General features: G+C 33.1%; 1 protein-coding gene and 1 long non-coding RNA gene across 2 annotated transcripts; one reads left to right on the forward strand and one right to left on the reverse strand.

Moving 5' to 3' along the window:
* The first annotated feature begins 431 nt into the window (after window positions 1-431).
* LOC146956290 (uncharacterized) lies at window positions 432-12,297 on the forward strand. Its single transcript, XR_015020080.1, has 4 exons — window positions 432-626; window positions 768-900; window positions 8,790-8,878; window positions 12,115-12,297. It is a non-coding gene; the product is annotated as an uncharacterized LOC146956290 (long non-coding RNA).
* LOC146956291 (uncharacterized) lies at window positions 6,912-11,216 on the reverse strand. Its single transcript, XM_085728274.1, has 4 exons — window positions 11,187-11,216; window positions 10,998-11,049; window positions 10,375-10,583; window positions 6,912-9,731 (listed from the first exon to the last, which is right to left on the reverse strand). Exons 3-4 carry the CDS (start codon window positions 10,565-10,567, stop codon window positions 9,415-9,417), a joined length of 510 nt encoding a protein of 169 aa, XP_085584400.1. The 5' UTR covers window positions 10,568-10,583; window positions 10,998-11,049; window positions 11,187-11,216; the 3' UTR covers window positions 6,912-9,414.
* Window positions 12,298-14,647: the final 2,350 nt, after the last annotated feature.

Below are 14,647 nucleotides of genomic sequence, written 5' to 3' on the forward strand. Positions count from 1 at the left end.
TAAACCTTTAATTAAACATATTAGACATATATTTCTACCAAAAAAAAACATATTAGACATATATAATCAGACATATATAGCCAGGTTTCAACTTTAGTAGCCAAACTAACCGCTCAAGTCTCATCATGTCGAGAACCACATATTCAAGAGATTGTGATAATTATTCATAAAATGGTTAATTAATTTCGTGTACCGTGAAATAAAAGAGGACTTTGAGGCAAAGCAATAGAAAAGAAGAATTATATTAAAAAACACTTGACATTTAACTCTCAACTTATCATGATCAAAAAAGAAAAAAAATCTCAACTCATCACCAATAGACGAGTGACATGTTAGATTCAAATCACACACGACTTGACTTCCCAACTCACTGTTTGATAGATACTCTTGTCCTAATAATTGAATTCAACCACACACTCATAGCTAATTCTCTTAATTAATATCCTAACATATATAACTATTAACTAGCAATACCAATATCAATACCACACCACTTAATAATTTTATTGGCCTCATTCATTCACCATTGTTGTTTGTTGGTAGCATAATCACTGGATCTCACTCCCGAAATGAATCCCATCTCTAGCATGCAATACTAGCTCTGATGACTTATACTATATATTGAGGTATTGATATATTATATATTATGACCCTTCTTTCTTTTCCTTTCAGTTTGATGGTAATTGACTACATATATTAATGTTATAATTTGTCATGCTTTGGATTAATTTCAACTTCTATGGATAATTGGAAATAAATGCTTGTAGATGGTGTTGAGATGATCTTGGAGCTAGTTAATTAATGGCTTATAAATGGGCTACATTTCGGGAGTGAGAACCAGTGATTAAGCCAGTACTACACCGCATAATGCTGCTGATGAAATTTCTTGAATGTTCAAGGGTTAGCTATTTTAATTCAATTCATTCATCATAATCAACTTCATTAGTGCATGGTTTTTCTGCAAGTTATTAGTAGCCTTTTGTAAATAATTCGAGATGACCAAAATTGCTATTCATGTAGTTAATTACTTATCATTTTTTTGAACAAATTACAAACATAATATAGATAAAAAGGATCAAGACACAAAGTACAAAGAGTAACCAAAGTACTCAATAAGAAACTAATAAATACTCAGTTGAGAATTTGATCAATTAAAAGCTACTTTTATGTATTTTAGTGTTCATATATGATACTTTTCTGTGTTCCATTGTAGTGAGACATGAACTACCTACGAATAATATAGTTTCCGGTACGTAGCATCCAATGACATGAAAAAACAACCAAAGGTTTAACAATTTTCATTCTGATCATTCTGTTTGATATATGTGTATTTTGATATATTTTTCTCTAGTCAAACCCATGCAACCAAAATACAAAATAAGAATAAAAGTTATTTTTTGAATGGTAAAAAGTATATTAATAATGGATAAAGTACACACCCACATTCAAAAATGAGATAGCAACATTATACCATACCACCGGTCCACCACCAGCTGGAGCATACATTTTAGCGGACTTACAAACCATTACTATCTATGTCTTAGACAAACAATCCATAAGATTATTTATGGACTATTCATTTAAAATAGATATTGTCCCTATATATTCTTATTCAAGACCATTTTTTGTAAATATATTATGGTTCCGCCATAAAGCGAGTTCCATCATTATTAATTATCTATATTTTTTTTTGAATCCCTCTCCAAAATGAGTTTTAAAATGAAAAGGACCCTACCCCAATAATAGCCACCATTAGGAAATATAACTCCATTTTTAACTGTTAAGTAGTTCAAAATACTAAGTGTCAAATTAATGATAAATTTTTTCGACCTTTACCCCTGAATTCCTGGAGAAAATGTAAATATGTTTCGTGAACTTCCAAACCAAGCGCACAAGTATTGTATATGTAATGACCCTTCTTTAATAAAAGTTCTAGTAGGGATCTTCTCACAACTAGTTGCTAAGACAAAACTACTACCCTAGAAGGATTCATACTCCTGCATTGTTGACTATAACTTTCATTTCTTTCTTTGTGATCCCCCCACCCGAAACCCATTCCCTACGAATTTTCAACTTGGCGTTGGGATGAGTGGGGCGTCATTGGATTAGATCATCATCATATTAGATCAAAATCAACTACTCCCTCCGTTTCAAAATGAGTGTCGTTTTAGGTGTTTACACACATATTAAGAAATGCAATGATTAAAAGAAAGATAATGGTTATTTTACCAAATTATCCTTATTAACTATTGATTAGTTTTAAAAGTAATACTTTGGAAGTAGTGTGTGGAGTATTAATTGGAGGGTACAATTGAAAAGAAAAAGTTATTATTGCATTGGAAACTGAAATCGACACTCATTTTGAAACAATTTTTTTTGGCTAAAGCGGCACTCATTTTGAAACGGAGGGAGTATATAAGTGAATTGAACATCATATCTTTATTTAAAATCTTAAGACACCGAGTTTATGAGTCATCTCACTTATATGTTGCTCAACCTCAACTCTTCCATCTAATATTAGACTTTAACTCCCAATTGACACAACACAAAAGTGTGAGACTCTTCGCGTTCTTGATCCATCACCAGAAATCTTTTCAGTTCCCCCATCAAGTCAAAACAAGGCTTCACTGTTAGCTAATTGAGCAGGACATTAGAGGTTAGAGACTAGAGATGATATCCCATTATCTGCGAGACATCAAGATTTATGAAGAACACGCGAAGGTATTTTCAACATCAAGCCGGAATGCTAGCTTAGTTGCGGAAGTTTGAAAGTGTTGTGATTGAAGCTAGGGTTGAAAATGAGCCGAGTCAAATCGAACTCATCTAAGCTTGACTCGATTCGTTAAGAATTGGTTCAACTCGAAACTCAAGTTGAAACGAACCTTTTTTTTCAGCTCATATTCGGCTTGTTTAAAATTAACGAGTAATCTGACTCAGCTCGTTAGGTTCAATTGAATAACCCAATATAACCCAACTCGGCCATGTAACCTCAAATTTTTCAGGACCCAATAAATCAAAATTTTACTAAAGGGCCTAATAGTTTTTATTTTGTTTGGCCAAGATCCTAAATCAATCCCGTTCAAAAAAAACCAAAAAATAAACTTCAACCAATTCAATTTTAACATAAACAAATTGGAATTGGTACAACACATTAATCGGAAGTTTATTTTTTAATTTTTTACAACGGGATTGGTTTAGAGTTTTGGGGCATTGTTTTGCTCAAAATCCAACAGTTGTGAATAGGGCCCCAACTGTTACCATGTTGTCCCAACTGTTACTATGATCAATGACATACACGACTCTACGACTCTTCCATTTATAGGCAAAGCATTCCCTCTATTGCTTACCCACTTCCGATGTGGGACTTGTAAAAACAATGAAATGCTACTAACAACGTGGTTTTGCTATTGGATGTGAGACTATTCTTTAATTTTTTTCTTCTTCTCACAAGCCAAATAACAAAAGCCTCCACTATATCTCTAGCTTCAGAATGTCAATGGCACTTTGCAATAGTTGAGAAGCTTTATATGAGTAGGACTACTATCAACGAACTCTCTTTAGCAATAGCCTCACAACATCCATGAGTAGGAGTACCCACTCCCTTTTCTCAAATGTCAAAGACCCATCAAATCTTCATTTGATTTCTTTCACTATTATTATATAATATTTTTTTTTCAAATATATATTATTATTGTTAGTTATATGCCTTAGATTTTCTTTTTTACAAAAAATGAATAATTGGCTTTAGTTTCTTTTTTATTGATGACTAGAACTTAGACCCGTGCTCCGCACAGGTCATATCGAAACTTTAAAAATTAACAAAAATATGTAAACTTGTAATAGACCACTCAACACTAAGGAAAAAGTTTAGATTTAAAGATAGAGTATTACATAAGTCATACAAAGAGATGGACTATAACATGGTTAATTCAAACAAAAGACACAATTTAGGATATATTACGAAAAACTTCTCTATAGACCACATTAGACGTTACATCCGTCTCTTCACCATCATCATTGGTTACTAATATCTTCAAACCATCTCTTGAAGTCACCCTTGACAATGCCACATACAATTGACCATGAGAAAAGACAGTCGATGGTAAATATACTCCCACATGCTTTAGAGACTGGCCTTGACTTTTATTGATAGTCATTGCAAAAGAAACAGCTATTGGAATTTGCCTTCTTTGAAACTTGAAAGGAATTTTGATATCAGACGGGATTAAAGATAATCTTGGAATACACACTTTGTCACCTATATTACTGCCGGATATCACTTGTCCTTCAAGCACAAATCTACCCATCCTTGTAATGATCAACCTCGTTCCGTTGCATAATCCCAAACTCTGATCTATATTTCTTAATAACATGACTGGAACTCCTACTTTCAGACGCAACTTATGATTTGGAAGTCCCGAAGCAACAATTGTGTTGAGAAATTCAGGCGTATGAACATCATCCACAACATCGGCACCTATCTTACTTGTTACCGGGGTATCATAACTCAAATATATTCTTTCTTCTCCTGGCAACAAATCCAATACATACTCATTGACTTTTTCAACAATCAGATTTTTTGGAGCCAATATAGCTCTATCTTGGAAGTAGTTCATATTATGCATATCTCCTAACAAATTAGGATAAGTGCTATTAACAATGGAAGCAATGGGATCACCTGAAGTTGTAATCAGCAGGTCAGGCGAAATAGTAATTGAGATATCTACCTCGTTGCACTCTCCAACCGTACCATCACCGATACTCAATATCCAATCCGAAAAAAGCTTTCTTTCTTCAATTTCTGATTCAGATGCACCATGGAGAATCCTCATATTTTTAGTTAGAGTAAGTACCTCACAAAACCTCTAAAGTGGTGAAGAATTAATTGTCGCATGAACAACTTCAGGTTTAGGGGCTTTGGGTACTACAGGCAAAATCTGTCTAAAGTCACCACCAAATACAACAACCTTACCACCGAATGGAATATACTTGTTTCGAGGGTCGATTTTTTTTAAGAATATCTCTAAACGTTCGATCCACAACTTCAAAACAATACAAGTGCATCATCGGTGCTTCATCACAGATTATAAGCTTTGCCTTAGCAATCAAGGTTGCCAGTGGTGAATCTAGTTCAATTGTACAGGTTGAACACTCGTCGATAGTGAAAGGAATGCAAAACCTTGAATGTGCAGTTCTTCCACCTGGTATGAGCAATGCAGCTATTCCACTTGATGCAACAGCCAAAACAATTTCACCTTTAGATCTCAATGCAGCACACATAGCCCTCCAGATAAATGTCTTCCCTGTGCCACCGTAACCGTAAAAAAAGAATAAATCATGCCCACCCTCGTCAACCCTTGCCATTATTCAATCATAAATTGTTCGCTGTTCTGCAGTCATGGTTGACATCATTCTCTTGTGTTCTTCTAACAAAACATGACTATTATAATTCATCTCTTCATGAACAATTCTATTTTGCACGTCTGGAACTAAAGAAGGATCGACTGTTGGCATTGGAGGATATTTAGATAAACTTTTCCCACAGCTTTGTAACAACATCTCAATTTCTGCTAGAGCGTATGCTTTCAACTGATCATCACTTAACACCAACTCTGAAAGACATATGCATATAAGACACATGAAATCAAAAATTAAAAGTTGTGGTAGAATTATTAACAAATACTTATTAATATAGAATAAATAATACTTAGCAATATAAAATACTTAAAATCACATAATTTTGTATATCAATCGATATATTTATTTTGCCAAACTGTTATATTCACAACAATACTAATAAATGGTTATCACAGTTAATTAACATAATGATATTAGCATAAGGAAAGCTGACGATAATTGCAGGCTGTGGGGCTTCGAACACAATAGTTAAGCAAAAAAAAGTCATACATTAATCAGGTACAATAATTAGCCGATTTATTAGTTATATTTCATAATCAAATAATAGGAGTTGTCTTCAGGAAAAAAACAAAACGCTTCCATCCGCCACCTATCTTGATGTGTTCGTAAGGAATAAAGCCATAAGTCATCACACATTCCCAAATGTTCCCACAATCATCAACCATGTTAACTGTTGTGGAAACTCTGTGAAATATCTACTCACATCGTCCCTCATACCTCAGCTTCTACATGAGTAAAAAACATTTAATAGAACACTCGTTAGAATATGAAGAAAAAAAAAACCAGAATTGAATCAAAATTAACAAAAAACATATGTATATTCATACCAAAAACCCCTTGTTCACATCATTTTCAGTCAACTTTTTCACAAAATCAATTTGAAGATTGGTGAAATTGTGGCGATAAGATAGAGCATAGGTAACGGGGGGGAGATCATTGTCAAAAACTGGACTGACATCAGACATATCAATCACAAAACGCATGGGAGGATCAAAATAAGGACACCTAATAGCCTTCCCAAACCGGTCTTTTATAACCATTTCGAACCGACCTGAAGCAACAAACACCAAATTCACCCATGCACCTAATCCTAGCCCATAAAAATCACCGATTGCCTTCCATTTTTTGGCGAGAAAAAAAGAACCAGAAATCCTATCAACCAAAACTTGAAACTTATTGTTCTTTCCGTCGACCAGGTTGACCAAACGATTAATTTTGTCTCCGAAATCAGCTGCAAACATGTTTGGTAACTTGACAGCACCCTAAAATAAAACAGAAACGACAACTTAGAAAGGAAAACGACAACTTAACATGTTTTGTGCCCTAAAAAATAACATATTAGGAAGAAGTTAGGAAGACATCACCCTAAAATTGTTAACTATAACAATTGAGAGAAGCAAAATTATATTAAACAATGGAAAACAAAAAAAGAGCAAGAAGTTAGGAAGGAAAATGACAAATTACATCTTCTGTGTCGTACTCGACTATGTATGTTCTGTACTTCAATTGAAGTTTGGTGAGAGTCTCGTCCATCTCAGTAACAGGATGAGTCATCAAAGGACCTACCAAATCAATGGAAAACAACATGTTACAAAAAGTATGACATTTGTATAATTCAAAAAACACTAATAATAACAATCCAAAAAATGGAAGAAAAAACACTAATAATAACAATCCAAAAAATGAAAGAAAAAAAATTCAGAATTGAATCAAAGTTACCGGTTAAGGAGTGGTATGAGAGGAAAGTTGTAAGGTCACGTCCTTCCATTTGCAAACCTCTAAATATTAAAATATATGATTCTTGTGTTGTATGTGAAATTTACCACGGTTTAGGGTTTTTTTTTTATTGAGAGAAACAGGTTTAGGGCTTCGTATATATAACCAAGTTTACATGGAAATTAGGGTAGAAAATATTTGCTTCATAAAAAAAAAGGCAAGAGGATAGGAATAAAATTGGTGCGATGCATTTTTTGAGATGGAATTTATTATGTTAAATAATTGCAAACCTAAAAGTGTAGAAAATATTTGCTTCAAAAAAAACAAAAAGGAGGATAGGAATAAAAAAAAAAGAGGATAGGAATTAAAAAAATAAATAAATAAGGATTCGGCTGGCCAAAAGGAGGATAGGGATAAAAAAAGGAGGATAGGAATTAAAAAAAAAATAAGGATTCGAAAAAAAAAGGAGGATAGGAATAAAAAAAAAAGGAGGATATGAATTCAAAAAAAAAAAAAATAAGGATTCGGCTGGCCAAAATTATAGCAAACTTGATAACAAAATTCGGCTGGCATTAAGTAAGATGATCAATGGCTAAAATTGAATGACGCCTTAATGTGCAAGATCCAATAGTCTCAGTCTTTCAGTTGACCCTTATTTATCATAGTTCTCTCTTTTCTCCTTTCATGTTTTCTCCTTTCATGTCTCACAATCTCGGCCTCTATCTTCTCCATCATCATAGCAATTGATCGTCATTATCTCTTTGTCGGATAATGCATTATCATAGCAATTAATCGTCATTTATCCACTGCAGAGAAGGGGATGGGGCGGGGATATCAGAACCCATCGGGGACGGGGATGAGATTTGATTTCTCATCCCCGTTGGGTATGGGTAGGTAATGGGTAAGTATATGAGAATATGATATGGGTATGGGGACGGGGAAGGTAAAACCCGTCCCCACCCCCGCCTCATTGCCATGGCTACTTATACATGTACACCTTATCTATTATGATTTACTTTATTGTTCATTGCAATGTCCATAATAAATATCCAACGAGTGTGATTTCTTTGATTAAATATGGAGAGATGATATGTGTGAAAGAAAAGACAATTTTGTCTCAAATATAAATGATTTTGAAATTTATATATAATCTTATTTTTATGACAAAAATCAATATATAATCTCATTAATCTTGTGTAGTTTATTTTGTATTACTTGATTTTTTAGGAGTACATGTTTTATTTGAATTAGCTTGAAGTAATCTTGTTGATATATGTTTTAGTGAGTGATTAGTAATGTTTTATATATTTTACCTAGTTAATATGTAATATTTTTCATTAGGTTTTTCAACTCATTTTTTTAAGAAGTCAAGGTGAGTTTTTCAACTCATTAATGAAGTCAAGGTAAGTTTAAACATTAAGAGGCTGTGGAAATTAGCATTTCAAATCTTTGAAAATAAAATAAGGAGAAATAATTGTTATCAATTTTATTCTCAAGGAATATTGATTGTAATGCAATCCTTGTGTCTATATTTTTTCAACAAAAATTTGTATATATGTAACCACTTGTTATGCCATTAAAATTTGTGTATATGTCTCCACTTGTTATGTCGATAGAGTTCATGTATATGTAACCACTTGTGTAACATTCTCCAGGCAAGGAGTGTTCCCAATATGAAGAAGTTGAAGCTACAACCTGCTGATATGTTGGCCCAAATAAATGAGATTGAAAAGAAGGCTGAGAAGTACGATGAGATCCTAAGACAATATGATTTTTTTAAGCAAAAGAATCGAGTATAAGGAAGGCTGATATAGGGGTGGACAAACGGGCGGGTCCGGGCGGGTTCGGGCCCAAAAGCCCAATCCAAGCTAAACCGCGGATTACATAACATGCCCCATTTTCGACTGATGTTAAAAATGGGTTAGTCGGATTTCGGGTTTTCAGGTACTTCGGATGGGTCGGAGCGGGTAAAACGGATGGGGCCATTTCTGGACTTAAAAATTGTGGCCCAATTGATTAAAATCATTTTTTTTTATTTTCATAAAAATGCTAGTTTAATATTTTGTTGGGCAGAAAATTTTATTTTTCTGGCCATATCTAAAAAATATTTTTTAATTATACATTTTCTTATAAGAAATCTAGAGTGATTGCCCTCCTCAAGGATGACAAATAAAGTGATTGCCCTCCTACAAGCTTCTTTATCAAATTTTGGGTGTATTGAGACCAACCCACCACCCTCCCCACTTGCAAAAACAAGGTTTGTTTGTTTAAGATCATTTGCTAGATATGGTTTTTGTTACAAACTCTTGAGTGGGCTAGCAAACTAGATGTTCCGTGTATTTTAGGGTCACATTTGTATTTTTTATGGCAATGTTTACAGGCAGCTGTTCGTTCAGGAACATCAGTTAGTTCAATGAAGTGGTCCCAACAAGAAGATTTTTTAGAGGGACCATTTGCATTAGGTTTTCTCTTTTTAGGTTGAGGGACAACAGGTGGAAGGGGGCTGACATTCACTAATTCAGCTGCAGTTTCAGGTGCCACTTGAGATGCATTTTCTGTTGATGGTTGATTAGGGTCTTGTAAATAAATTTCCAATACTGAAAAATTTAAGCAACTAAGTCTTAGATAATCATCATAAGCATACAAGCAGAAGTTCAAAACAAAAACAATAGTTTGTAAACTGTTAAACAAATATATCAAGCGACTTCAAAGAAAATTAACAAAAGCATACAGCAGAAGTTCAAAACAAAAACAATAGTTTGTAAACTGTTAAACAAATTTCATTTCAATACTCAAACAAAATTAACAAAAGCATACAAGCAGGAGTTCAAAACCAAAACAATAGTTTGTAAACTGTTAAACAAACCTCAATTCAATATATCAAGAGACTTCAAACAGAATTAACATAAGCATATAAACATAGGTTCAAAACAAGCAGCATACAAAAGTTTCCATAGAAAGCAAACTCACAAGCATGATCTTCATAAAAATGAGCAAACACATAAAAAGGAGTTCAGTTTTAGAAAGAACATAAGCATAAACAAGAATAATCTTACTTAGTTGATGGAAATGAAGAAAGATTGGAAGTTAAAAAAATTTAGATTAAAAAGAATACAAGTTGAAAAGTTGAATTAAAAAAAATACAAGTAGAAGAGTTAAATTAAAGAGTCATCTACTTCATTAAACAAAACAATAAAATAAAGCATGAACTTAAATAGAGAGAGAAATACTATTACTTACTATGCAAGCCACTACCATCTTGTCTTGCTCCTTGCAATCCACCAGCACCTTGCTCCATAAGTCCTTGCCTTTCTCCTTGCAAGCTACTACCACCTTGCTCCATAAGTCTTTGCCTTTCTCCTTGGAAGCTACTACTACCTTTCTCCATAAGTCCTTTACCTTTCTCTGTAACTCCTTGTCTTCCTTGCTCCATAGTAACTTTAGAAGTTCTTTTATCAAGAATAACCAAAGTTTAAAACATGTAAAAGCAAAACAAAGAACAATTTGTTAGACAAATAAGCATTATTATGAATGAAAACCTTATTCAATTAGATACACTAAAAAACATTATTACAAATGAAAACCTTATTTAATAAGAATACAACATATCATATCAAACCATTTGTATTCATATAGTTCAACATAGAACACAATCATGACAAAAAAAATTGCAAAACAAATATCAAACTATTAGTAATTGTTAACTAACTAGAAAGAGAATAAAACTTTTATTTATTTATTAGTACTGACTAGTACTAAAGTTGACAAAAAATAAACTGATAGACTAAAAATGGTAATTCAACTTAAATTAAAAAACACTAAAAGAGAAGAAAACCACATAAAAGCAAAATAAATACACTCACACGAAGTCACAAAATGTGAAAAAATAATACCTTCTATAGTCTTTTTTCACAGCTGATCCAAGGTCCACAATATCAAATAAAAAAAAATGTTAGATAAATAGATCTGAAGTATTAGAAAGGATAAACTAACTGAGAAAAACAAACAGAAAAGAAGAGAAGAAAAAAAAACAACAGAGGGTAATAACATACCTTTTAGGGTCAAACAAAACCAAGATCCAAGAACCAAACCAACCATGTAAACAAAAAATAAAATAGAACGGTTAGAATGAATCAAAGCATGAATAATCAAAGAATCAACAAAAACTCATGAACATAACAGTTTTAAAGCTAAAAAAACTACCTTAATCACAGATCTGGAGATGAGAATCACGAAAACGAAACTGAAATATGATGGTGTTTGAGATTGAGACGTGAATGAAAGAAAAAAACGAAAAAAGAGTAGAGAAACAAATATGATGAATGGAGATGAGAGTCACGGTGGGTGTGGTGTTATCTCAGCCATTTTCTGGGATGTTTCTTGTGTTGCCGGTGGCTAGGGTTTGTTCTTGGGAGAGAGGATGATAAGCGGCTGCTAGGGTTTGAAATGAGTGAAGTGTGGTGTGTTGAGTACAAGTCTGAGTTTTTAACCATTGCACAAAACGGCACCGTTGCATATATTAATTAAAATAATAATAATAATAGATATACATTCGGTCGGGTTACGGGTTATAATGATATATCTATAACCGGTCCGCACCACAGTTATCCAAACAAAACTGACTAAGTCACCCGGATAACCCGCCCAGCCGACCCGATCCGCCCCATTCCCCTTAAATGCACTCGGTTTTCACGGTTTCGGGTCGGGTCGGACCCGATTGTCCACCCCTAGGCTGATATGTTTGTCTGAATCATATGATTTTTTTTCTTCTTTTCTAGCAAAATAGTAATAGAGTACAAAGACGTCATTATAATGCATTACTCATATTTTAACTATGTTTACACTTCACCTACATGACAATCATCTACATTCAATTGCTTTCATTTTATCATATTATTATTAGTGTCTACATGTCAGCGTATGTGCTAGTATGCCCTGTCCATGTCTGTGTTGATATATAGTTGTTGTTATGACGTGCAGGCATGTAAGAAGCAAGAATGAGTCATTAATATCACTTGAGAAACCGGAAGAATGAAGACAATAACCCAGTCCATTATGCGGAGAGCTGTAAAATTCATGTTGGTTATTAATTCAATTAGTTCTTGAGATGATAAATCATCACCCTCTTCATCATTGTGGAAACACAAACAACGCCACTACTAGTTATGGGGTGGGGTTTAGTATGGGAAAGGGAAGTTCTTTCCCAAGATGGGAAAGTTGAACAATAGCCATAGATTTAATATTAGTTTATTCGGATGGCTGAGATGCATTACCTGCTAAGGGGTTGTGACTTTTTGTAAGGTATTGGGATACAAAAAACATGGGCCCACCACAATATTAAACAACAATATTGTATTTGTTTGAATTATTGGTAATTTTTGTAAAAAAATCGTGGGCCATCTATTGTGTACTTGAGCTTGCTGGTTAGACCTAAGAATTCCGGAATAGCCTATACCATTCCATTTTGTTAAAATGTTTTGATGTTAATTTAAATTAGAAAAGTCATTAGACAAGCAATTAATAAATTTTGAAAAGTAGATTACATTTTTAACTATTGTGCGACATATATATATATATATATATATATATATATATATATATATAAATTGGCCATTAATAAGTTACAGATTTATATTTTCTGGTGTGATTATTTAATTAATTTAAAAATTGGGTACAGTTTTAAATAATATTTTTTGTGTGTTTTTGTGTTTTAAATAGGCTATGATTATAAACCGCAAACTCAATCAAACTTAAATCCAGGAAATGAGAATAAAAAAAATAACCCAATATCATAAAATATCATGTGTTTTTGGTTGAATCTGAGATTTAAAACAAAAGCTCAAAAGGAGTGAAAAATACCAGCATGACAACACGTTTGAAGCTTCTATTGTGAATCTAAAAAATGCATTGAAACCCATAATCCAAATATGAAAACAAATTCAGACCAATCACAACAACCTCACTCTAATCCCACACCTTTAACTTACACACAAACGTGAGAACAATGAGCATGTTTGGGAAGAAAGTATTAGAAGACAGAGAGATAAAACATAGGAAAATTGACCATAATCCAATTCAAATATCATCCTAAAAAGCAAAATTGATCAAACCCAGTTCTGGTACATCATTAAATTGCAAAATCAATTGATCCTCATCTCAAATCACATCCAAAAATGAAAAATTGATATACACCCAGTTCCGAATTTGCCTTACAAAATTCAAACAACAAGATGAAAACGAAAACTTTGATGGGTAATCTTTGGCTTTATGGGTGAGAGAACAGAAGAAGAAAATGAGATTATACAAGTTTTGGAAAAGATGGTAATTTCTGGTCAGACAATAGTAAACGGGGAGGTGTGTGGTGCATAAAGTACAAACAATATTAAAAAACTGATTTCAATGTTTTTATTTTTTTTGCTAAATCCGGTTGCCAACTGACAGGTGGCAGGGAAAAGGATACTTTCCCATGGTGGGAAAGAACTTTTCGTTCCCAGGCTAAACGCCACCCTAGTTATGGTGGTGATCTTCATCACTATTCACATTGAAACCATTATTTTCGTTGACAACAAAATTTTAAGGCTTAATACATGCTTTGGTCCCTTAACTTATTTTCATATTTCATTTTGGTCCCTTAACTTTAAACTGTCTCAATTTGGTCCCTTAAATCTTACACCGTTTACTATTATGGTCCTCTCCGTTAGTTTTTTTGTAAAAACTGTTAACCTTTGCCACATGTCAGTTTTGATTGCTGATCAATTGTTGGATTTGAAAGGCACACATGACATATTGTGGACTAACATCATATGATCTTTTTTTTTGAAAGAATGATCATCATCATTATTATTATTATTATTATTATTATTATTATTATTATTATTATTATTATTATTTCATTAAAAGAAAAAATAATTATTTCCTCTTTTCTTCTTCTTTATACGCGCATCAATTCCTTCCTCTCCAACCACCATCAAATTACACCAGCCACCATTACTCCACCATCTTCTTTATAAAAACTCAATCTTCATTTCTTCTCACCAAGACCCATAATTTTAAAAAATTCAGATCCTTCAAACTCACATCTCACCTACAAAACCAAACCCATGAAATCTCAAATGCAAACCCAGTAAAAGTTCAAACTAATTGTTCACACCATCTACACCTACATACCACACAATCTATAATAAAAACCATTTTCCATTATCTTCAATTTCATTTCACACAAACCATCACTAATCTTGTACTGGGTTTAAAACTCATCAACATGTCCAAAGTCCAAACCTTTCAACTCAAATCTGAACTCACCACATATTGAAAATAATTTGAAGCTTATTGAATTCAATTGAGGTTGTTGTTGTTATTGTTGAATAAGAAGTCCGAAGTCCACCCCTCTTCTTCCTTCTTCATTTTTTTCTTCTTCTTGCATGTCATACACTAATTGAAGCTGGAAAAAATCGATTGAATTCGTTGTTGTTATTTATGGGTTAAGTTGTATTTGTTTTTCTTTTTGGATTCT

This window comes from Medicago sativa, chromosome 1 (assembly GCF_051527215.1).
Source record: "Medicago sativa cultivar Bolivia chromosome 1, Bolivia_mono, whole genome shotgun sequence".
Taxonomy (NCBI): Eukaryota; Viridiplantae; Streptophyta; class Magnoliopsida; order Fabales; family Fabaceae; genus Medicago; species Medicago sativa.